This window comes from Diorhabda sublineata, chromosome 3 (assembly GCF_026230105.1).
Source record: "Diorhabda sublineata isolate icDioSubl1.1 chromosome 3, icDioSubl1.1, whole genome shotgun sequence".
NCBI classification, from domain to species: domain Eukaryota; kingdom Metazoa; phylum Arthropoda; class Insecta; order Coleoptera; family Chrysomelidae; genus Diorhabda; species Diorhabda sublineata.
The window spans coordinates 34,515,585-34,541,265 of record NC_079476.1 but is presented as its reverse complement, the minus strand read 5'-3'; the positions used below and the strand labels follow the sequence as shown (position 1 = coordinate 34,541,265).

The 25,681-nt window shown below is 32.4% G+C and overlaps 2 protein-coding genes across 6 annotated transcripts in view; one reads left to right on the top strand and one right to left on the bottom strand.

Annotated features, from left to right (window-relative positions):
- Window positions 1-25,681, top strand: part of LOC130442195 (growth factor receptor-bound protein 14-like) — a 385,241-nt gene that overhangs the window by 24,982 nt on the left and 334,578 nt on the right. For 2 of the 4 annotated variants that reach the window (XM_056776314.1, XM_056776313.1), the window contains exons 2-3: window positions 15,067-15,200; window positions 16,276-16,435. In XM_056776314.1, the coding sequence (XP_056632292.1) occupies window positions 15,067-15,200; window positions 16,276-16,435 (294 nt within the window). Of the gene's footprint in view, window positions 1-6,653; window positions 6,907-15,066; window positions 15,201-16,275; window positions 16,436-25,681 lie in introns of those variants that run through there. The other 2 variants (XM_056776316.1, XM_056776315.1) reach the window with 2 other exon arrangements.
- LOC130442196 (uncharacterized) overlaps window positions 1-25,681 on the bottom strand; it is a 51,952-nt gene that overhangs the window by 14,423 nt on the left and 11,848 nt on the right. Inside the window, exons 2-3 of one of the 2 annotated variants that reach the window (XM_056776318.1) lie at window positions 14,237-14,451; window positions 6,625-6,763 (exon numbers count right to left, since the gene is read on the bottom strand). In XM_056776318.1, the coding sequence (XP_056632296.1) occupies window positions 6,732-6,763; window positions 14,237-14,451 (247 nt within the window). In that variant the 3' untranslated portion in view covers window positions 6,625-6,731. Of the gene's footprint in view, window positions 1-6,624; window positions 6,764-14,236; window positions 14,452-25,681 lie in introns of those variants that run through there. The other variant, XM_056776319.1, reaches the window with a different exon arrangement.

The following is a 25,681-nucleotide window of genomic DNA, read 5'->3' as shown; positions in this document are numbered from 1 at the left end:
TCTTGGCCAAAAGAACTGATTCCATCGAGAAGGTTGTTGATTAGTGGAAATGTGAAATGTATAACTAACAAGGATAATGATTAATTTGGAATAGTTTTACAAAATTTACTTTTCTGATGTTCTGAATTGAATACAAATAATCAAATAACTCGTGATTATAGAAATCAGTGATCCAAGAACCAATTTGTTGACAACAAAGAAACCAGCCGCGGAAAATTTAGGTTGTATTTTTTCTGTAAAATTCGCTAAATAGAACACTTCCTGACGTAATTGATAATTTGATATGTTATTTTGGAAAAGGTAACATGTAGTTGTGAAATCCATAGCGTTCAATTCGATATTGTTACAGGCAAACACTAGAATCGCCAGATTTATCTACAAGAAAAAAAACTGCATGAATACTTGCACAAGTTGTTTTCCAAAAATGTTAGTATATTTTATCAATGCAATATATGGGATCACCTCAAATGGAGTTACAACCCTAATTCTTCTCTGCGAAGTTTTTGCACACTATCATGACTTTCGTGACTTCAATGGTTATCTCTTTTTCATATACATTTATAGATAGAGTTTACTATCTAGGGTGGAATATTTCTCTCTGCTTTCCGCTCAATTTCTTACCCGTCCAGATTGATAAGCTTGAGATTGAGTTTTTTCTTGCTGGTGAAGTTGATTAGGTAGGTGTCCGGTTTGATGTTTAGTCCCACCGATTAACACATCTTGTATAGTTGAGCCCTCTTCAAAGTATATTGTAGAGTGTTTTCTCAGAAACCACCCTTGTGTAGATGACTTTATCATCGGATTACCTCTTGTGGATATCCTCTATTTGAGATGATAGAATATCTTGCTCTACATTTGGACGTTGTACTATTCATTATTTTTGCAATTAATGCTCTGTTTTTCGGAATAACTGGACATGTGTCCACCTTTCCATTAAAACGACGTGGAACGGTAAATTCTGAATAGAACACTTGCATTTGTTCATCGAAGTGTTCTAAAAAATCAAGGAAACCTATCGCTTGAATCATTTTCTTACCACGACAATGCGAACTCTCAAACATCAAATCAAATGAAAACGTTTTTGAACAGTTGACAAATTGAATTGATGGGTCATCCGCCGTACATTCCTTATTTAGGACCCAATGATTTCTTTTATTTTCGCATAAATTGCGAGATCAATGTTTTTTCTACACCTGAAGAAGCGGTTGGTGCGTTCAAATCACATGTTTTGGAGGTACCTCAATCGGTTTAGAAAAGATGCTTCGACAATTGGTTCAAATGCATTCAAAAGTGTATTGATCTTAATGGAAAATATTTTGAAAAACAATGGAGCCATATCCAATTATGAATATTTATTTTTGTTTGTCTATCTCAAAACTTAAGTAGCAATATTCGCATAATGAGTTTCCTACTTACCAGGTAAAACCCTGTTATTGCGATAAAAGTTAACACCGTGTCAACTCTTTCTAAAGTATTGGTTAGACTGTAATCCAAACAAGTTAAGAACTGTAACATGGTTGCTGAAAAGATGAAAAGTACTGGCCATCCGAAAATTTTATTACATATTGCCATGGTATTGAATAAATGGACATACATTTTCTTCGAGTCATCGATTTTTTTATGGGTATTTTGTTGATGAACCATTAAAGCGAACATATTTTCTTTTAAATTAATATATCTTTTGGATAGTATAAATAACGTTCTAGTTACTAGTATGGTTGTGAAAAAAATATAGAATCTCGCAACGTGTGCTGGACCATGGTAGAAATAACTTGGAAATATTTTCAATAGAATTACAATGTCGTAGGTATTTATCGGCAGAAAAATCAGCAAAACACTCATTGTATACAACTTGTATGTATCTACAGTAATACATTTTATTGTATTGTTAATATATTCAAGATTTTCTAACAATGTTATCCATTCATTTTGTTTTAATAACGAAATTGCAATCCAAGAATTTATCATGAATATATCGTTAATTCCATGAATCATATCGATTACCTGAAAAGTTACTCCAAACCATGTTGTCGTTGATTTACGCTTAATTAGGCAATACGTACAACTTATTATTGTAGTAATACCCAGAGATAATAAAAATATTTTGTACGCGTGGCTGGGTTTTGTTTTGTTTTTTATAGGCACCACACCTAACCATTTTGCTACTGTAATTAGTTTTTTTAAACTAGTGATGTCTTGGTTTTCACGAGGTGGCATTTTCGATGATAACAACAAAGTGAAATAGAGGTCTTTATTTGTTTTGCTGATATTCTAATACCATTTAATAATCAATAGTACACGTTATTGTTTTAATTCGAATAATAAATAAACACATTACATTGAATCAATAAATTATAATTATTGGTTGATACAATATACAGAAGAAATCAAATTATAATTAAACCTAAACGACTTGAATTTGTCTATAAAGCAGTCAGAACTCCCAAGATCTTGTTTCGAATAATGGAATTTGCTATATCATTAAAATAAATTACGCCATGTTCGAAATTGTGACGAAAACTACAGGACATACTGTTCTCAAAATGGAAACTTGGTGTATCGTAATTTTATGAATTTCAAAATTGAATTTAATCACTCCTATTGGCATTTATTTATCAATCCTTCAAAAGCTAGCTTCAAGGCAGTTTTATTGCATAATGGAAATGTATTTCCTTCTCTACCTCTAACGTATGCTTTTAATATGAAATAAATCTATGAAAACATGAAGTACTTACGAGGATGGTCCCAGAAGTACCTGGCCCAACAAAGAACAAAAATTTTGGCAAAACACTTTTCCCAGCAATGTTCAATAAGTTCGATACCCTTTTTATGATGAGAACCATCAACCTCCTGAAAATAGCCATTAACTGCCGACATCACCTATTTATTGTTCTATAATCTTTGACCACCGAGAAATTTTTTTAAGTCTGATTTTTTTGACGAGCTAGTAAATGGTGTAAATGTATCTAACAAAAACTAGTAATAAATATTTTGGAAGTGGTTTACGAGAAAAAAGTTTGGGAACTTCTGTACTAAGCCAGAATCTGGAACTGTACAATCAAACAATTAAAAAATACAGCATAAATATAAACATAGATAAAATCAAGACGAAGATCATAAGCACAGAAACAAAGACACACGACATTAAAATAGGAAATAGACCAAACAAAATTCAAAGGTCAAAATATTTTATTACTCAACATATTCTCCTCTTAATTGGATACATTTATTACAGCGAACCTGCAACGTCTCTAGACCTTTAAAAAAAAATGTTTCTTCTTGCTGTGCAAACCAGACCTCCACAACTTTTATTACCTCCTCGTTGGAAGAAAACTTACGACCTTTTAAACTTTTTTCCGTTGGGGAAAGAGATGATAGTCGGACGGAGCCAAATCTGGTGAATAAGGGGGGTGTTCTACTAATACAAACCCCGAATTACGAATTTGTTGCATAGTAACATGAGATTTGTATGCTGGGGCGTTGTCCTGTAAAAACAAAACACCTTGGATAGCTTTCCGCATCTTTTCTCTTTAATTTTTTCCCGTAGAGTGGTCAGTAATGTTGAATAGTAATCTCTAGTTATTGTTCTATCCTCATCCAAAAAATCAATCATGATTTCTCCTTGGAAATCCCAAAAAACTGAAGCAAGAACTTTTCCAGCAGATTTTTGGACACGAAACTTCTTAGGTTTTGCAAAGTCTCATCTATAGTAACAATTCGGTTTAAGAAGTCTACATCGTTTTCAAATCGAGCACAAATCGAACGCGATGCTTCTACCCTTTTGGTCAACATTTAAACATTTCGGGATCCATTTTGCAGCAACTTTTCTCATGTCCAAATTGACGTAAACTATATGATGAATACGTTCGTATGAAATATTCAGTGCTTCAGAATTCCGTTTTAGCCCAATTCGACGGTCTGATAAAATCATGTCATGAACTGCATCGATATTTTCGGGGACTGACACAAATACTGGCCTTCCCGATCGGTCATCAACTTCCATCGTCCAATTTTCACGGTCGCATACCAAGGACATTGATCACCAAGGGTATTAAGCATATCTTCGTAAATCTGCTCACCTCTTAATCCTTTTAAATACAGGTACTTGATGATGGCTCGATACTCCAATTTTTCGATTTTCACAATTTCGGTGGACATCTTTTTTCTTTTAATTTATTGCGTAACTCTGGTTTAATTTTTTTTGACGTCAAACTTCACACTGACACTTCTAATAATTTATTGTTCGTTGCTATGGTAACGTAATATTTTGTTTATGCATGGAACTGGTCTAGGCTAACTAGATATCAATACATCCTCGTACCTCGGCTCAATGATAGTAGAAGATGCAAAATTAGAGAAAGAAATAACAGAAAGAACAGCAAACGCAGGAAAATTATTTAACGCGAAAAAAATATCTTTTCTATGGAACAATGAACTACCCAAATAAATTTATAACAGAGTACTTATACTCATACTAACATAACGTAACCGAAACATGGACAACAACTGAAAGACAAAGGAAAAGGATACAAACAACGGAAATGAGATTCCCTTGGAAAATAAAGAACAAAACTGAATTCAAAACCTGCAGAATAATACATAGAAGAAAATCAACTAAAATAGCTTGGACATGTAAAAAGGATAAATGAGGAAATGATTACAAGAAGCCAGAAAAGAAAGAGCGAGGAACAGAGGACGAGTAAGGAAGAAATAGATGGACGAAATCACAAAGCGATTAAGAACGTAGGGAAGACACTCATGAGGTACTACCACAAATAAAAGACCAAAAGAAATGTAAATAATTTTGGAAAAAAGACTCCATGAAAAACGAAATATTTCTTACAGCCGTAAGGAAGAATAAGGGTTAAGTATGTAACATTTTATAAATAATAACAAATATATTTTCTGCATCTTGTTTAATGTGTAGTTATACCAATATATTCGATGAATTTCTTATAATATTAATCGAAACTGAAAATAATAGTATTGAATCTATAATCAAACTATTACGATCGAAAATTAGTTGGAAATTTCAATAAATATCTAAAAATTGTAAATTATTATTAAAAAAAATTTTCGGATGCGAATTTTTCTTCTTTTTTTACACCATCAGAAAGTAGAGATTTCAATTAACCCAAAAATTACCGGTTTTTTAAAAAAGCTGATTTTGATAGGAGAATTTTCGATTGAAAATTAGGGGTTCTCTCTAATCAAAAAACGGTAATTATACACTTACACGGTCACCTGGTTTTTTGACTGTAGAAAATCGAAAAATGGATGGATTTTAATGATCTTGGTCTCAAAATGTTCCATTTTACGGCGGATTTATAAAAAAAATTAGTAGAAATAGCTGGAATGAAAATTTCTCATAGTTTTACTGTTTTAAATCGTAAAAAAACGGGTTTGCAAAATAATCCTTTACAAAAAATTATCTCATTATCAGATAAAGTTCTTATATTTTTTTTGTATTCTACATAAATTAATAAACAATTAAAAAAAAACCAAAAAGAATGATTTTTTCAGTTTTTATAGCTTAAAATGAAATCGATGAGAAACAATCAATTTTCGTGAATACTATATTCTTCAATATTAATAGTTTTTGGACCATTAAAAATCGAAAAATAGATAAATTTTATAATTTTGGTCTCAAAATGTTCCATTTTACGACGAATTTATAAAAAACACGGGGATAGTGGCTGAATTTGCGGTTTTTAATAGTTTCAAACCTTAAATAGTAGAAAAACTTTTTTTTTTTTTCAAAATATTCATTTTTTTATGTAAATTGCGAAAAAAATATACGAACTTGATTCCACGACGTCAGAAACAGTTACGAATGATTATATGTAGAAAGTCATTTTTTTGCATTTAAAGTCATGAAGCTGTAAAAAATATTTATTTTTTTCAATTTCAATTTTTTTTTATAAATCCACCGTACAATGGAACATTTTGAGACCAAGATCATTAAAAACTATCAATTTTTCGATTTTCTAGAGCCAAAAAACCAGGTGACCGTGAAAGTGTATAATTACCCAAAAAACAAATAAATTACAGTGTGGTTCGTACATAAAAAGGTAAGTTTTCACAAAATTTCAAAGAAAAAAATGTTTTTTGTGAAAGGTAAAAATAAAAAGCCAAAAACTTGGTTACTAATTTCTCACATAAATTTTGAAGTTATGTGAAAAAAGTGTGAATACAAAAGTTGTAGATCTTTTTATCACCTACAACTTTCTTCCATTGGACATGCAATAAACGATGTATAGGTTGTTTTATATACGTAACTTCAAAAAAATTCTTAAAATAATGATTCTTAATTTTTTTTTCAACTAAAATGAATTAAACATGTGATAAGTTTTTATCTATAAACCTATAAAAAAATCACCTTCATTGTCTTCTTTATTGTTATAAATTGTTTGTACAATAGTAACAGATTTATTTTTAAAATTAACACTAGTAAGGTCCGGAATCAAAAATTCATAAAGTTACATTATTTATATATTTAGTTGAGCAAAGGTACAAACAGAATATAAAGCTTTTTTGCAAGTATTGTAAAGCTAAAATGCACGTATGAAAACAATAACATATTTCAATTCTCATTCGGTTTATCAGAAACCATCTCAGTCCTGCCCTGTACACATAGACACTCACTTTAGATTAAAACCGTGATCGCACATGTCTAACATAAGTGTGAATGGAACTGCACACGTTTATGAAGTTATTTTCGATTGTGACAGTCACAACGAAATTATTTGCGTCTTTTTTGTGCCTACGGTAACGTGAACTGTATTTATTTTCGGTTTATTCTCATTATAGTTCGTTTTTTGTGTTTGTAATAAAGAAAAGTGTGAGTAACTGTGATAAACTGCTCGGAGAGACATCTAGGTTTTATTAAAATGATCAGGTGCATGCGTAAGTATTTCGATTATTTCAAATCGAATCGTATGAAAAATGTAGAACAAATAAGATATATTTTGTATCAATTGGATATTCGATTATTAGATTTTTTTTATTTACACATTATTAAACAATTCCTAGTATTACACACAAAGTGGTACGGAATTACACCACCCGTTTGAGTATATTTCTTACCGCTAATTGATTAAAAGTTAATAAAGGTATTACAGAATACGATTTGTAGTGCAACGAATGTTTTTGTTTACTTTTTCAGCTCCAATAGCATTGTTTATCTTTAGGTCTATCCAGTACAGATGCAAAATCGCTAAAAATTAATCATAATCATAATTTATGATACGAAATGTTCTATTGAATTTTTGTTTCAAGCTGCGTAGCGTCTAGACATTCGAGATAGTGCAAATTCAAGTTTGTTTATTTTAATCAATCACTTCTTGAATTATAAAAAAATACATTATTGTGTTTTCAACAAGTTTGAGAACTGAAAGTAATCGAAGGAAGCCAGTTCAAGTTAATAAGGTACATGTAAAAGTAAATAATAACACAATTCGATTACAGAGGACGAAGTGCAGGATGACGTACATAGTTTCGACAATAATTTTGTTTATGCGCTCAAAGCATTTTCAGGATAACATTTATGGCACCTTTCTTCGATTTCTTTGAATGTTTTTCTCCGTAAAAAGTAATTTAGGTAAAACTTCCGCATCATGCCGGTGACAGAAGTGGATGGGGTTTGGTATATAATCTAGGTTGGAATTGTGAAAAAGTGAATCTAGAGCTGTAATTGGAAAAAAGAGAGTATTGAAACGCTAAAATTGCGTAAATGGCATATATTTCGAAAATAAATTGCATGAAATATCTCAGAGAGAAATGACACCTAGAATGAGCCTAACCTAACCTAAACCAACTTAACTTAAACTAACCTTACCTAAAAAATTGTTTTGTTCTTTTTTGATACCAGATTCGAACCCTAAAGCCGCGTTTACACCGGAGTTAATAACACAAGTTTTTAACATTTTTGTTATTAACTGATGTTAATAACAAAAGTCATTAACATATGTTAATAACATTTTCTTTTGGCTGCTAGTTTTGTTATCAACAAAAGTTAAAAACTCCGCCATTATCAACGCTCATGCACAGCCAGCAGTTCTAGGTGAGACAATGGTGCGAGAGGATGACGTGGTTCTCGCTGCAGCTGCGTGCGTTGTTTTGGCTACCGCTGCTCAAAGGAGACGTAGGAGATACTGGGTGAAACCGTCCCTCAGAGCAAGGACTGTGTACAGTGGGAGTGATATGTTGAATGATCTGCAAGAATACGATCGTGACCCTCTTTCAGGTGAGCTAAGGTGCGACGGAAGCATCAAGAATTTCCTCCGCATGACCAGCTGTGATGTTGAGTGGTTGATCGGACAATTGAAGTCAGCATTGCTTGGGTCCCACAACACAGGGCGCTCTCGATACAGATCTATCAAATTAATCACTTGCTCCTGATTCCATTCACTTTCCATCATTAAAATAAATAATACTTCACGTCAACAAAACAGCAAAACACACAAACTAACCTCTCTGTCTCCACGTGTTTCGTCTGCTGCTGTAATTTGTTGAGGGGCCACTGGCGCGCTCTGTGTAGCAGTATGCCGGGCGAGGGGGTTGCGGGGAAGAGAGGAACCTGTTGTTAACAAAAGTTAACGCGCTAAAAGAGGCCATTTACTTTTGTTATTAACATTTGTTTAAAACATAACACATTTCCTTTGATCTTTACCGACTCTGGATGCATAACATAAATCTTGTTAATAACATAACTTTTGTTAAGAGAAATTTTTTGGCGATTCAGCTAAGTTAGCTTGTTAAAAACTCGTGTTATTAACTCCGGTGTAAACGCGGCTTAAAGCTTAAGTTAGAACATTGCATGATTAGAAATTCATTATAATTTTAATTTTTAAACATTTTTCGGCTTTTGCGTGCTCAAAACTTTTTTTTAAATTATTGTAATTGCGGGTTTGATAAGCCCAGAGTACATTATAATAGTCAAAAAATCACATTGACATAGCTCTTTATATTCCATATTTAGAGTCCCAAACCCAAGCGGATCTTATATATCAAACTCCACTACCATCCGTCATAGGCATGACACTCGAAACTTTTTTATACATATTTAGCCAACAACGACAATATTTGTCTTAATTTGAGAATTAAAAATAATTTACCTGTCAGAGGATAAGCACCGTTGCGAAAGCTAGAGATAATAGAGCTAGAGGCAACGAGTTAGCCAAATAGCCTTACAATTGTACGAGAAAAATAAAAGTCAGAACTTTACGCTGTCCTTCTCTAAAGACGTGCACGCTATAACAGGAATGTATAATGTGTAAAGGTTTTGAAAGTAACCCACAAAGTTAAAATTAACCAATTATTTTTTTTTACTTGTATTTTATGTTTGAATATGAAGTCTACTTGAAAATCTAGCATCTAAATCTTTAACTATGAATCTAAACTAGATCTCAATACTCAGAGCTAAGATTACCTGTTTAAAGAGTCATTTTAAACTGCTAATAGGTTTTGGGTTGTTTTCACACTATCGTCTCTAAGATTGAGTATAATGTGACATTTTTCGTGAATTTTCATGCAAGACATATGTGTGTATTTGCAATGTCATAGTATAGCGCTTCTCAAACGTTTTTATTGCGCGAGATTTGCAATTTTCTTGCATTCCACCTTAAGGTAGGTAGGCTTTTATCAATTATATGATGTCTTCGTCAATATAACTGTTAAAACACATTAGCATTACATTACCTTCGATAGATGTGCTTTGATCTATTCGCAAGGAAAGAAATTTGCTTTTTTGACTTGAGCAAATTTTCATCAATTCTCCATTTAAGTATAGTCCGAGGTGTGGGCGGCCGTGAAGGCCTTCAGATAGGCCCGTCGTGCTCCACTTGACGTCACCAAAGTCCGATGTCCTCTTAGAAGCCGATCAGTCGTTTTGGTTTGAACCCTTTGATGTTGTTAGGCAGGTTCTGGGGTTTGTCCAGGTGTTAAAATCTCACCCGTGTGAGTGCAGGGCACTAACAGTTAACGTGGTCTGCAGTTTCTTCTCCATTTAAGTATATCATTCGATTATGGTATCGTCGAAAATGGAGATTTTTCCTTTATGCCGCATAAATTAAAAATTTTCAAAGCGGAAAATATCAATTCTTTCTCCAATACCATGGGGATGCTCTGTTTTAGCTATTAATTTGGAAATTTCAAAAAATTTCAAAAAACATGGAACAAAAAAAGTTTTGAAGCAAGGAGATTCACTATCAGCAATTCTCTCCAACAAACCTTTTACTAGAATTGATTTTGAAAAGTAGTGGCATCCGAATCTAGTGGATGATTTACAACAACGTTGCTTACGCCGATGATGTGGTACTTATAGTAGAACGAAAAAACTATCTAGACAAAATGTTTCAACCATGTAGAAAAAAACCAAAAGAATATGGGCTTCGCATAAATAACCAGAAGACCAAATATATGGAGATAGGAAGGGATTTGAATAATTTCAAGCATTTAAAAGTGACAGAGCAAAACAGGGAGTATAGATTCGATAAAGTCCAGAGATTTGAATACCTGGGAGTGACAATGACAAACTAAGGATGACTATTCCAGGTAAATCGACGATAGCGGGAGGGAACAAAATGATTGGAGGACTATCAAGATCGAAACATATTTCGAGACGAAAACAAAATATACATATGGGAGAGAATGATTTTCGGAGGAGGGCTGGAGCAAAACGAGTAGAGGAGGAGAACTAATGTAGAGACCAAAGCGTTATATGGTGAAGGTGATATGGGGAATGTGGTCAAAGCAAAAAGGCTTCCTAGGATGAGAAATGTAGCCAGAATTACCAAGATAGTTGGGTGAAACGTTCTTATTAAGGGAAGAAGGCGTGAATAAAAGTATTGAGCATTTTTATTGAGACAATAGAAGATAGCTATAGTTCTCTTGATATTACCAAAATCAATTTCTGCATTTATTTAAGTATACTCAAAATTATTATCAAATTTAGTTTAACGCGGTTCATTGTTTACATGAAAAACTTCTTTTGTAGCAAAAATTGCTAAAGTTTTATGGATATGACGCCGTTTTTCTAAAATGAATTCATACCTCAGACCCCCATAGCAAAATTACTTGAAAATCCTATCGCTAATTGTTCTAAGTTAAGTGACTTGACATTATTTTCTGATAAAAATTCAACAAAATAAATAAACATAAAATTCCGTAGATATGAAGTGTAATTAATATTTATCAATATTACGTAAAATATTTAAGTAGGTAATTATTGTTCGAAAAAAAAAAAAAAATGAGATCATTCAAGATCCAATGCATTTCAAAACGAATCTGAACTTTCAACCCAAGTGCAAGTTTATTATAACAATAAAGTATCATAAGACTGTTGTGAAGTTCATCATGATTTCTTTGCGTATATGTATCAAATACCAAGAAACGCAAAACGCTTGTATGCTTAGAGTCCTCAGCTTCAATAAACTTGTTTTACTTATTTTTATAACAAGTCCGGAAACGTACCTACACATAAAATAAATAAAATAGGTGCTTACTTTTCGGACTCTGACAATCATCGTGACGGAATTTGTTTCGATATTAATATCGATTCACTCTACTTTTCTTTCCGAAAGTCTGGAAACAAATTCCGTCACTGGCCAACACTTATATGTAATCATCCCGAAAAAAAAAATGAGTAACATTTATCCTTGACATTCGTATTTATATTGGTGAAAAATCAAAACAAGTTCATGCAAGATTGCAAGCACATACACCACAACTCGTATTAATTTGCACGTCTAAACAAGCGTTGCGGATGGGACAGCATTTTAGTTCTTCACTATCGAATCCAAATAAATTTTCGTGGACTCCTTGAACCCACCTTCACGTATCTAAGTAAATAGTAATTTGATGGTACAAGGTCCTGACTAAATGATGTATATGATAGGAGAACACAACCACCAAGTTCTTTTGTATTAATGTGGTTTAAAATTGTCTTGTTGTAAAAGACGCTTTCAGTAAGTTAAATCTGAATATTTCTCCGATCAAACCTCAGAATTGATAGTTTAACCATCTAGAATGATTTCGAAGTATACTTAACCATTATAATTCTACTAGATACACAACAAGACTTTCCGTTTGAATCAACTACTCTTTGCGACGGGTTCTGCTAGTTTTCCTTTGTCTCATCATTGATTTTCCATGATATCCACTTTTCATCGCGATTACAATTCAATAAAGAGATCTTCGGGCAGAACTTTACTTGATGTTTCGCTTGGATCTCGGTTAAACCATGTGGCATCTTTAGAAGGTCCAAGGAAATCCGAAAACCGTCAAGTTGTTTTTCGACTGCTTACCTTGTAACCCCAATATCAATTTTCCTTGCTGCCAGAGCTGCTTTAAACATTTGTTTCCAATTTTCAACTGGAGTAATTCATTTCATCACCTATCATAACTTCTAGACTTAAATTTTGACAAAAAGGTTGGTTAGTAAACAGAATAGTTGTTTCAATGTTTTCATACGCTAACGAGAGATCAGTAATTAATATTGAACCAAAAAAATTATTATACATGAAACTTGAACTGTCCCGATGATGTAGCTTATCAATTTCATTTGTAATCTGCTGCACTGTGCTTAAATACTATTTTTGTAATTATTACACTGATTTCAAAGAGCTAATTTAAGTAAAAAAGTAAGAATTAACATGTTCGAATATTTTTTTTAAAAATTATCTAAATTTATTAGTTATCTGACTTATCTAAAATGTAAGTTCAATTAAGATGGACCGTGAAGATTTTGTAACACTTCAACATAAATAATAAATAATTATCTCATCATTTGTTTGTTTAAAATACGTCTATTGATACTCGATAAAAGAATTTAATATGGTTATTAGCACCATAAGTATTTTATCTTTATAAAATATGAAGCAATTAAATGATTTATGTTTAAATTATCACTTCCTACTATTAAATCCTATTCTATATATACATTGTTATCTCTTAACATTTTTTTAAGTACATATACATAAAAAATCGATAAAATAATTCAATAACAACGTATTTCAAAGCTTTTCGAGGCAGTTCAAAGAATAAATTATATTAACTATTCTTTTTATTTACATACAGTTTCCTGTATTGATGAATATTGCATGTTGCTTAGCAATATTTCTTTTTTCTACGTCGCTGTCAAAATACGAAAATTTAAATTTGAGTTGATGAATGCTAGCAGCAAAGATAACGAAGGAATACCACAAATGACGAAAAAAATTAGTTCTGCAAAGATTCTTGCATCGATCAGTTGATTTTTGATATTTTGGTGGGTTGAATCAGAAAGTAACTAGAATTGCAACGTGCATACAATATTGAAATGTCATCATTTCAATATAATTGTGCTAGATTTTGTATAAATCAGGGGAGCCTCATCTAAGCATACTATTCATCAAGATATCTCATACTTTATCTATTATTACTTGAAGGACTATAAAAATTATAGAAAATTCGGATTGCAAACAGAAGAGTTATGTTATATATGTTTGAGTGCTTAAGACGAGAACACGGAGATCAGTTATACAATGCTATTGAGGTGACCACGCCATGTGCCTTCACATTTTAAAATACTTAATACACCCCTGACTAACCGATGCCTAACCCAGAAAATTCCAAGTTGCCTTCTGTTTGAGAACTCCATGTCTTCTTTCTTACTGCCCTAACATCATACAACTAAATTAATCCTCTCCGACATAATTGGTACGTTTTAGGAAAAACCAATATAACTGTATCCCTCTACCTTCTCATTTTTTCAATCCAGGCGAGGGATAGCGAAGCGAGCAGCTCTCGAACGTCTTGGTTGTTTTGTTGATGTGTATATAGTGGGTTTAAGTAGTTATCAGTTTTGTCTGTGCTACATCTTTCCCTTCCTCGACCATAAGACTAGCGCTCATACTATTATAACACAGTTTGAATAATTAACAGTTATTTCTCTATCAGTTCTTTTCTTATATTCCCCTTCACCGTTTTTTTCCTCGATTCCAAAACCTTCGCCTGGGTTCGTTTAAGTATGAAACAATGAGAGCAGGTAGAAGGTATTGGTTTTTCCCCAAACAGGTAGATCAGGGAGGATTATTTTAATTGTATGCTATTTGGACGGTAAGAAGATTATTTGGAATTTCCTGGGTCAGGTATGGGTCAGTCAGGTGTGGATGGATTATCGTTTTATTTAGGGAGTTTGTTCAGAGAAATGTGTAACTGTATTAAGTTTCAAATTTCATGTTAAATTCATACTCACCAACGTTCACCTTTCCCCCTTGACATTGCTTTCCAAATCTCATTGTTTTTGTTTTGTTTTCATTGATTTTTGAACTCATCCGTTTTCCCTCTGTAACTATCTCTTTTAATATTGTCTCCATTATAGATTTTCTTTTGTTTACAAGTACTATATTATCAGCATAAGCGATTATTTGTCCACCACCAGATTCTCCTTTGTTTCGCTCATCATAAGTTCTATAACAAAATAAATAAACCTTCCTACAAATTATCCAAAAGAAATAATGTGAATAAAAACGGATATAAAAAACAAACATTAAACGGATTCCGTGGTTTATAAGAAATAAGCGTGCCTTCGCCGAATTTTAGAATTTCAATACATCTAGGCAGGACCGGCTTTAAGACGGAGACACAATCGTAACAGTATGTACTGTATCTGTTGTTGACCTTCCCCGTATAAAGACGCAATGATTTTTGTTATTATTAACTATTGAAATCCATTGAAGATGATGACTTTTGGAGTGACGGTATCGAAGAGTCAAAAAAGTGTTAGTACGGATGTAGTGTTCCAGGAGGAAGGAGTACTCTTGATTCAATTACACTATTTATTAAATTAATATACTTACTGAAGATTTTCACCATTTTAAACCCTACATTATGTAACAATAATGATGTGAATCGAACTAAGAGTGATTCCATACTACAGTATTGAAATGAATTGGTTTTTATTTATACTAATTTAAAAAATATGATTGCGATAGCAAGGGGAATATTAATGGAGAGTTTGGACCTATTTCATATCTCTGTCTTGGATTATCCCAGTATATGAGTAATTTTTATTTCTTTTTTCAGAGTGGTGTCGGTATCCTCGAGGAAAATGTACGTGTACGCGCGGTGTCGGTTACTCGCGTTTGCAAGAAGTTGTAGAAGAGAGTTTTAGGGATGTGCAATATGAAGACCTTCCATCTACCAGCCAAGATCAATCTGTGAGTATTGTCAGTTTGTTTTTTCTGAAAAAAAAACTTTAGACCAACACGTATTTACACTGTCCTACCGCGTTTCGATAACCAATAGTCTTCAAAGATCAAAGGTAAACTGAAACTCATCAACTTCACCAGTATTTCACTAGGATTATCTAGGATATGTCGACAGTTTCCTTTAAACCTTCCTATTTCAGTTAGACGGAGTTTCCGTAAGATGAAATTTTTATTTTAAGTAAACCTCCGGAGGTGCAAAAGGGAGCATTCCCAAGAGGTCGGTTGTTGGTACTAATCCGAAGATAAGCATAATTTTTTTCTTTCCTAATTAGAGACCAACTTTTTCTGTAGGTTTTATTTATTTGCGTCAAATTTTCTGTACTACTCAACATTGATCATATCCACATCTTTTAAATTTTTCTTTGAATAAAAAAATCATTATAACATTTACCTACAATCCTTTAAAATCAGAATCGCCCAAATTCCATTTGATTCGACATTGCAATCTCACAGCAGCTGATACCTCTAAAGTATCACCTACATCGCTTGATACAAACCTTCCATTGTTCAAAACAGTGCAGATAGTCTTTTTCTGTCAAAACGCGCGCCGATATTTCTTTCTCAGCTTCACCAGACTTAAATCTTGTTTCTTTTAATGCATAGTTGACCTTCAAAAGAGGTAAAAGTCGCACGGTGCAAGTTGAAATGGCCCCTATACAAACGAAGGCTACGGCTATACTGGTTTGTCTATAGACATAATAGGCATCGCAATCGAAAGAGTAGGCTTCAGAATAAACATCTGACAGTAGTGAATCTTTGGCGTATTCGAACTTTTTCTGTTGCAGCGCAAGTCTCTTTACTTAAAAGAAATTCGAGAAGTTTCGTTGGTTTGTACAGTACGTTTGTGAAAATTCAATCTTGGAAAAGTTTTTTATTGAGATTGTAAATGAATGAGTAACATGTAATGAAATGTGTGACGACAGAGATGATCTGCTTCCTAAGATTCTTAATATTTGGAATTTTAAATCCTAATCTTCCTAACTGCTTTCATCCTGAGTAAAACATTATTTTTTCTAATTTTCAGGAGGAACTCGCCTTTTTCAATGACAATGAAAGTTTTCAGTTGGTTGTGGTTGAAAGAAACTTGTGTGCGAGTGATTTGTGTCAACTTTTAGCTTTAAAAAACAGATTGTCGAAAAGTGTGCATTGGAGCATCGTTGAACAGTGGAATGACTTAGGATTAGGTAAGTACCTTCTCTTCGTCCACTATTTTATACGTATGAAGCTTACAAATGTGTAACCCGGCAATATCGAGAGATCTGAAGATCAAATATTTTCTATCTAAATCGATTATAATTTTACAAAGAAAACGCACTCGTTAAACGTCGACTTATAAGGTCGAAAATTTTTTATGAAAGCAAAAATATTTCGGTTTCATCATTCATTTTGGTAAAAAGTAGCGTATTCGATTAAAAATTTTGAGATTCAAAAGAAATAAAATAGTTTTTCAATCTCAATCATCCTAAAGTTTCTCGCTTACTTATACTCAGTCAGATGAGTGTTACAAGTACAAAAAATATTTTTTTGGCAACATTATAACAATATTTAAAGTAAGTTATAATAACAATATCAACAACTCATTTTTTTTGAGGTATAGCACTTACTACATACTACAAATAATATCAATTATTGCGAGTTCGTCTACTTTTATAACAAATGTCTTCATATCCAAAAGGTCCAGATGATTAACATGTTAACAATTGTGACAATGAGTTATCACATTGCGATTGAGTCCGGTGTGTTAAATATACAAGAACAATGGTCATCTGAATGCAGAATAAATACGTACCACTGAGCGTCAAAATAGGCGCTTCGGACAACTGCAAGATCGATTTTACACTACTCGTCAAATGGCAGACCAATGGCTTAAAGAGACATTTTAGTATACATATTCTAACCTTTGGTACCTCATTCTTTGAATGAACCTGTTAACAACGATTTAGCTGGTGCAAGTAACGATCTATCGATGTTCAGCAATGATTGGCATATGATAGTCGTCGAAGGGTGGATGATCAATATTCGAGCGAGGACTTTAATGATGTCCTACTTAACCACATTACTGCCTTATCTAAATTTATATTCGCAAGCTCTTTTTCAACACGCAAACACATCGCATGCAGTTTCTAGAAGAAGCTTACGTTAACGTTGACTGTGTAGCACCAAAACAAGTTATTGTTAAAAGCATATCTTCAATTCGAACAGTTCAAAGATGGACTGCTATGTGTAAAAGTACTCATGCAATTCTTTATAAAGCGATTCACTTGGAGTAAAGTGCATCTACGATTGTGAAAGATCATTGATTAACCGAGGAAGGTTTAGTAGAAGTCATATGCATCTCATTAAGTAGTATAAGCAATATATTTTTAAACTATGGTAACAGAAAGATTTGTGTAAAATAAATGAATACATTCAACTTTCTCAACAACATTTGGATCATTTTGGATTATGATCCCGTAACAAAACAAGAAGATAAAAGTGGTACCAACCCAGTACTTCATTCTAAAGCGAGTTAGGAGTTAACATCAGTTTTTTTGGATGCAGAAGCAATTTTGCTTGCTTTGCTTATTTCCATACTGACGAATACAAAGTATTATAGTAATATTTTGGATCAACTGGATATGAAATTCCGTAAAAAATATATGATTTATATGGAAAAAATATCAGACTACGCTGAACTGTCAGGTGGATGGAAGAGGACCACAATTGTCGGAGGATATTTAGAAGACAACATATCAATAAATAATAAGAACTTTGGCAGACTTATAATTGGGATCTCGCATTTAGTTACAGAAACTAGAGACCCCCAATGAAACATGACTCAACCTTTCCTGTAGGCAATTTAGCTATTAAGGAAAGCTTCAGAAATTGCCAATTCTATGTAAAAAATTTATAAACGTGAATTAATATTTTGTTAATAGTGAATAAGTTGATCTGTTTTTGCGTGTATTTAACTTAAACACAAACTATTATAGTTTATGGCCAACTGACATCAAATAACTTCTATAGCAGTGTTAACATTTAGTTTCATTAATAGTATCGTTTGATTTCGACAATTGAATTGATCAAATATATTACGTACACTAAATTTATACGTCAATTTCAATATAATTTTATTTAAGTATAATTATTAATTCGGCGAAATCATAATTAAAATAGCATTGCTAACACAATAAATTTCGAAGAAATAAGACCGCGATGATGTCTTCGTTAATATATTTGTTTAAATCGCCATAATTAGTGGCAAACATTGAATTGAAGAGAGTTTAGTATCATTGATGCTTGCAAAAAGACGTTTAAATATTGAACTTGAACAAACAATAAAATGAAAATAAACAACACAGAAATTTTGTATAATTCAGGCCTAAAATATTTGAACAATCTGTGTGTGTTGTTACTAGAAGTAAAAAAAAAGTTTTTACTTAATAATCTGAACATGACTCAATAATACAAGGTTGTGTGTGAAGAAGCAATTCTACCGCTTTAGATGTTGTCTTTGTTTGCAACCTACTGCCTTTAATGCTGAATTCTACCAAATAACTTATCCCTTTGTGTGCAATCTAACCTTAAAATCAATCAGCAACTTACAGCACGTTACTGCTTTTGTCAATCTTAATCCACCAAGTCACAGGTTTTATCCCCTTTATATCCTGTTTCGAATGTACCAACGTATATCTACAATGCTACATGGTACCTTGTTCTTAAATCTTTGAATGGGTCGTTCATAAATCACAAGCAATACATTTTTTCATTTGTTTACATTACTTTTTAATATAAGCAGTCCAGCGAAGCCTCGAAGATGTAGCTAAGTATTTTGTTGTATTTGTTCTGGATATTCAATAGTTTCATTCGCATGAGCCGAAACGTTGATTTTAATTTAATCGAATCCTCTACAAAATTTTTTTCTATTTTCTAGTTATTTTTTTCTATAGAAGTTCATGTTCTCAAATAATTAATTCTGAATATAATCATTTTTAGGGAAGTACAACGAACAAGCTTCAATGAATTTTGTTACTTGTTTTCCTGCCAAATTTCACCTTCACATAAATTCAGATTTTACGCATTTATTACCATAAATTATAGCGATAGTAATAAAATCGTTTACAGGAAATATTTCATTCATACTTGACCTTTTGATTGTGATCAATCTACGAGTAAATAGTTTGGATGTGGATGGATATTGAACAAAAACGTATCACTCTGCTATGTAGCATAAAAAAATTTGAATAAGTTTTCGAATCTCCAAAGGTCCGTATCCATACCAGATCAAATAAATCCACAGTATAATTGCTATTACGAGGATTACTATTAAAGTTTTGAGATATAGCAACACTGATATAGATATGTTAAATCTTAAATTGCCATCATAAAGTTTGAAATTTTTAATAGTGAACGTACTCAGAACGTGTCGCTATATGAGTTCTATTTGGGTTGTTTACAGATTTGAAACATTCATCTTGGTCAAATAATGAAATAAAATCGAGACTTTTGATTCTGAAGCACCATCTCGAACCACGAATTCAATCGTGGACGCTACAACTTTTGGCTGTAAAAAAATTGTTCGCGTTGGTTAGCCCATAATTTGATAATCGCTCAAAAAAGCTCATAACGAACCAAAGCGAAGTTGTTTGCGCACGAAGCACTCTAAGCTGTTTTTTAGGAATAACTAGAACGTTCAATTCTGAATTGTACAGCAGCATTTCTTTACTAGAAGTGTTCGAAATCATTCTCCACCACGACAATGCGAGCTCTCACACATCAGTTCCAAACAGAACATTTTTGAACAGTCATAACATCGAATTGATGGCTTATCCGCCGTACAGTCTTTGTTCGACACCCAATGATTTCTTCTTATTATTGCAGATCAAAAATAAATTGCGAGGTATGGGTTTCAAAGAAATTAATTTTGACAAGAACTGCACGTCTCCGTCACGGTTTAGGATCATAATAATCGCTTCGATGTTTTGAATTGGATTTATGAATTAAATGAAATGTTTCATTTTGTGGGGTCCATTTTTAGGAGATAGAGACTTGGCTCCATAGATAATATTTAAAGATAATTGTTAATTCACCTTTTTACTTATATATTGCGAACTGCCTCTTATGGTATAAAGCAGACCGAGGAAAATATCCATTTTTTTGGTAAGGTTAGGTTTACTTTAACTTCGATTAGGTTATGATTAATTCACCTCAGATATTTAGTAGTACTAATTTCTTGGACCTCCATTAATTCATTCCGCGATTTCGAAAGCGCCAATTTAGCTTGTTTTTATGCTTGTAAAGCGGGTGAATATGGATTTTTTTCTATTAATATTTCATTCAATTTACAGGTAATAAGTAAATGAATAATTAATACCAAAGTTATTTCATGTATACTTAAAATAAGCTGAAAACAACCAAATCCAAAATAATTTGACCTCTAAATATTTATATCGATTCAATTTACATTAATTATCATGAGCCTTCAATAGAGTCTATTTCGAATGATAACCTGATACAAGTTTTTTCAACTTTTAAACGTTGTAACAACAACAGATACATTCGCCTCTAGTAATTCAAATGTTAACGAAGTTTGTTTTGTTTGGAACCCAGACATTTACAAATGGTCACCATTAATTCGGCGTATAGAGAGAGTATCAGTCTGAGCAACGATGCCAGACTTTAAAATTATTATGAAAATTGAAGAAATTTCAAACAATGAGGTTATGCTAATATGTTAACAAATACAAAGATACTCCAATTGTTCCTATTATTATATACTTTTTTTATTATTCAAATTGCTTGTCAGAAATCAGAAATGATTTCTATCCTTTTGAAAAATCAATTTGAAATAAGATTGAGTGAATTGAATTTACTCAAGATTCCAATCGAAAACTTAACGTTAATCCTAATAAATGTTGTGCCACTTTCCGTTTGCTACGTTATGTTTGTAACTTTATTAAGTGTCCTAATTGTTTCCTTTAAATTTTGTTTTTAAGGGGCTAAGATTTCATTTTATAGGTGCTAGTCCTATGGAAGAGGATGGTGATGGTAATCAAAGTTCGATAACTTCCCAAACTTACTATATATATATATATATATATATATATATATATATATATATATATATATATATATACATATCAAACAAAACAATATATACAGAATTATATAAAAATCGAAAAACTAAACCAAATCGCGCGTGCCAAATCTCTAGGAGCAGCGTGGCTCTGCAGAGATGTAGGAGTTCAAAAACTGCTGCCTTTGGTATCCCGAGGGAGAATGAGCTCTTCTTCGATTTAAAACGTCTCTCTAGGGTTCGTGTGAGAGTGTTGGTTTTACCTAAACCGTGTATCAGGTATATCTGAAAGGATTAAGTTAATTGCAAGCTATTAAGACATTTAGAAGGTTATAAAAGAAGGCAACATGGAATTTTCTGGGTCAGGTATCGGTCAGTCAGAGGTAGAAAACTTGTTTTATTGAGGAAGTTGTACCTATAAAAATAGTTGAAAGAAAGATACTGAAAATAGTTGATAATTTCCTGTTTCATTGGAATGATTGCTTTCAGCTGCTTGTTTTTATTATTTTGATAATTATCCTCATTTTTTGTAGATATACTTTTATTATAATTAAATCATCATTTGTCCCTCAATAAATTGGAAGGTTTTGAAGATACAAACTTTTATTTACTTGATCGTCATTAAAAAACGGAGAGCTTTGAAAAAATCTTTACGAATACGAAAAAATGCATCAAGGAGCTCAAAAAAAACATCAAAATAAAAAAGAACATACTAAAATTGAATTAAACAATTGGGAGACTGGATAATGTCAAAAACATAACCTCGAAATTCGAAACGTTTCCCTGATTAGTTGAGTCAGCGTGGCATCTTCACAGTATACAAGAGAAATGTTCTCAGAATATTAAACACGCTATTTCGACATCGTCGAGTTCATTGCTATCTTTCGAGTAATATACATCTGTTTATATAAATAGTAACACTGGAATTATCATTTTGACCTTGCCCTTCTTACACAATCGATGTCAAGTTGAGTTAATGCTTTGTCGGCTTTATTTTTTATCGTTATGGTACTGCAGATCTAATAAAAAAAAACATTTATCTATTCTACACACTAGAACTTATTTTTTTTGTGTTGACAATAAAAATATCACATCCAATATAGTTTGTTGATCATATTAATATGATAATTGAAATACATTATTTATTTTATCTTTCATTTCCATAGCAGATACAGAATAAGTAATAGCAAAATAAGCATTCAACATCTTTCGAAAGCATTACACAAATTGTTTTGTTAGAGTAGACAGTTTTCATTATTAATATTAACTAGCTAACCCGGCGAACTTTGTTAGAGGCAATAGTTCAATTTTTCATTAGGATAATCAATATAAATAAACAAAATCAAGCGTTTTGATGATTCTTTTTTGGCCAGGTATTTTGGTGCATAGGTTGCAGGTTTTATCACCCGTTATTATGCAACATATAATTGACCATGGGAAAAACATGGATTTTCTAGATTCGGATCACAAACTTTCAAAGATTGTCATTACGATTTGTTAATGGTTATGGCGAATACAAGACGGATCGGAAATTGGAGTCGTTTAAACTCAAACGGCAAATCGATTTGGATCATGGAGATTCTCATAGGACTTCCCGACCTTCAAGTTTTCCATTGTGTCTCGCCGTGTAAATAACATTGTTCATAAATTTCCTTATTACCATCGCGTTCTGTTGTACAAGTTTGGTTGGTTTATGTTTTGAATCTTTGAGTCTTAAATTAAGCGCTGGCAAGCTAGGCACATTCAAATAAATAATACCTTGAATGTCGGATTGAATAATCGAAAATTTCTTTATTCGGGTGTTTCGCTACGAAACAATGAATGCGATGGCTCATGTTGCGGAAACGATAATGACAATTTCTATTTCCTATAATCCTCGTATTTTTCCAGAAAATGCGCCACAATATTCACAAACAACTTTTATTGGCCCAATGCGAAATTTTTTCTTGTGCGTCGAAAATTATCTGGTTGTTAATGTCTGAGGTTTGTTCGACGATTTCGCATTGCTAAAAGGTTATCTATTTTTTAACTTATTAAGAATAATTTCACTGAGGGAAAAAATTCTGGGGTTTTAGATCAATAATTATCGAGGTTTTAATGTTAACATTCCATTTAAAAAAAGTTTACTTACCTTCATATTCATATTTAACATGTTTAAATAATTTTTCTGTTATTGTGTTATTTTATAAAATGAAAAATTTCTTTCAATGTAAAAACTTCGATAACGAATTGAAAAAGAGAATGATAAAATGTTATATAAACTCGTTCCTTGTGTACGGAATGAAGGCAGCTACTTTAATCAAAGCAATAATGAAAAAACTGGAAGCCTTTGAAATATGGATATTAAGAAGAATATTACGAATATCATGGACAGATAGAATCGCAAATGAAGAAGTTTTGAGCAACACAAAGAGAATTATTGACTACCTTAAAAGCCTGCAAATTAGAGTACTTCGGTCATGTAATGAGGGGACAACGATACGAATTCCAAAGATTGATTATGCAGGGAAAGAGAGGTATAGGACAACGAAGAATATCATGGCTGCGAAACTAAGAGAGTGGTATAACTGTACATCAAACCAATTGTATAAAGCAGCTGTAGATAAAATACAAATAGTCATGATGGTCCCAAACCTTCGTTCGGAGATGGCACTTTAAGAAGAAGTTATTGTGTCAGAGAGAGCGGAAAACAGACTACCCGTTTTTTGGCTCTATTTTCAGGGCTCTGTAAAAATTATAAATAATTGAGCTACAGTTTCGGGAGTCGAAACTTTTTTTAGCTAATTTATTGATTTTTCTAGACCCTTTTTCAAATCACCAAAATTTTTAAAATCTTTCTAGTTAACAATACGAATCGAATAACACCTTGGTCTTAATTTTCGGAGAAATTTTACATAAAATGGTAAATGTGAATCAGACTGTGCCAACGGAACCGTTTCGCGGGTTGCCTCGCTTTGATCTCGTGTTATATCGGCACGAAAAGGTAATAGAAACTCGAAACAAACACAGTTTATATACCATTTTTAACAAATTAACGGCTAGATTGATGTTTTGAATGATATATTTTTCGTTTATCTGTTTGCTGCGTTTTGTTACACCACGTTCCAACTTCCTATTTTTCCAGTTGATTTACAGCCGCAACATAAATTTAGAGGCTAGTAATTATATAAAAATACAAAACACTACAATCAATCGGCAAAAATAATAACAGAAAAGAAAAATTTATATGATTTGGGTAAGTTTTGAATCCGATTTTTAGAGGTATCAAAAGTTTCTACCAGTGTATTTGCGGGGACAACTTTTTATAGCACAGCTTATATAGAAAAGGTTTATAGTTTATACACTGAATGTAAAGTAAATATTTATACTTCTTTATTTTAATTTTAGGTTAGCTACTTTGAAAAACGTCGATTACTCACCCAATATGTGAGGTGGTAATCGCAACACTTTTAACTTCATGTCTTTTGCTATTTCATTAACAATGAGGCTATTAAATTTATCTGGATTTTTTTGTATAATCTTTCCTCTGTTACTATTTATTTGTTTAATAGGCAAACTGAGAGTTTTTGCTTTCAACATTTAGCGTTAGGTAAAGGTTCATCACCGTATACATGTATGCTTCTTCGGTTTTTAGATTTTAAATTCGTTCTTGTTTCGATCCTAAAAATATTGATTCCAGTCCAATTAACTAATGAGTTGATATATCGCTTGTTCATAAGAGCAAAAATTGCATGCACATAATTATTAAACATACACGTGCTTTTTTTTGAAAGCATTAAAAAATGTAAACGTTTATTCAAATAATAGTGCAATTATTATCAATAATTCCTCAATTAGCATAAACATAAAAAAAATTGGTATCACAATATCATGAGTTATACCGATCTTACATTAAATATATGTGCTCGTCACAGATGTCTCATTTGAACAACGTTGTCAGTCTTACGAAGTAGTTTAAACATCGAGGAAATGTACAAATCTAAAGTAGAACTTCTTGAATCGCTTACAACAATGAAAGTTGTTAACATCAGTTACGAAAGTTACGTTGTCCAGATACTGATATCCTGGCTTTAAGTGTTTGAAAAGAAAGCTCATTTTTGAAGGGGTGCGGAGGTATGTAAATCGGTAGCTTGGCTTCTGAAAATTTAGTCGCTATAGAGCGTTTCTGCAATATTTGCCATGTACATGTCATTTGAATGATCCACCAGGCGCTCGACTGATTGGAAAATGGGTCGAGAAATTTGAAGAGATCGGATCAACACTCGATTAACCAAAATTCGAATATCTAAGGTCTTCTACAACAGTCAAAAACGCAGACAGTGTTACTCTGTCTGTTGGTGACAGTCTGACTTGTCTATTTGGAAACGTGCTGTTA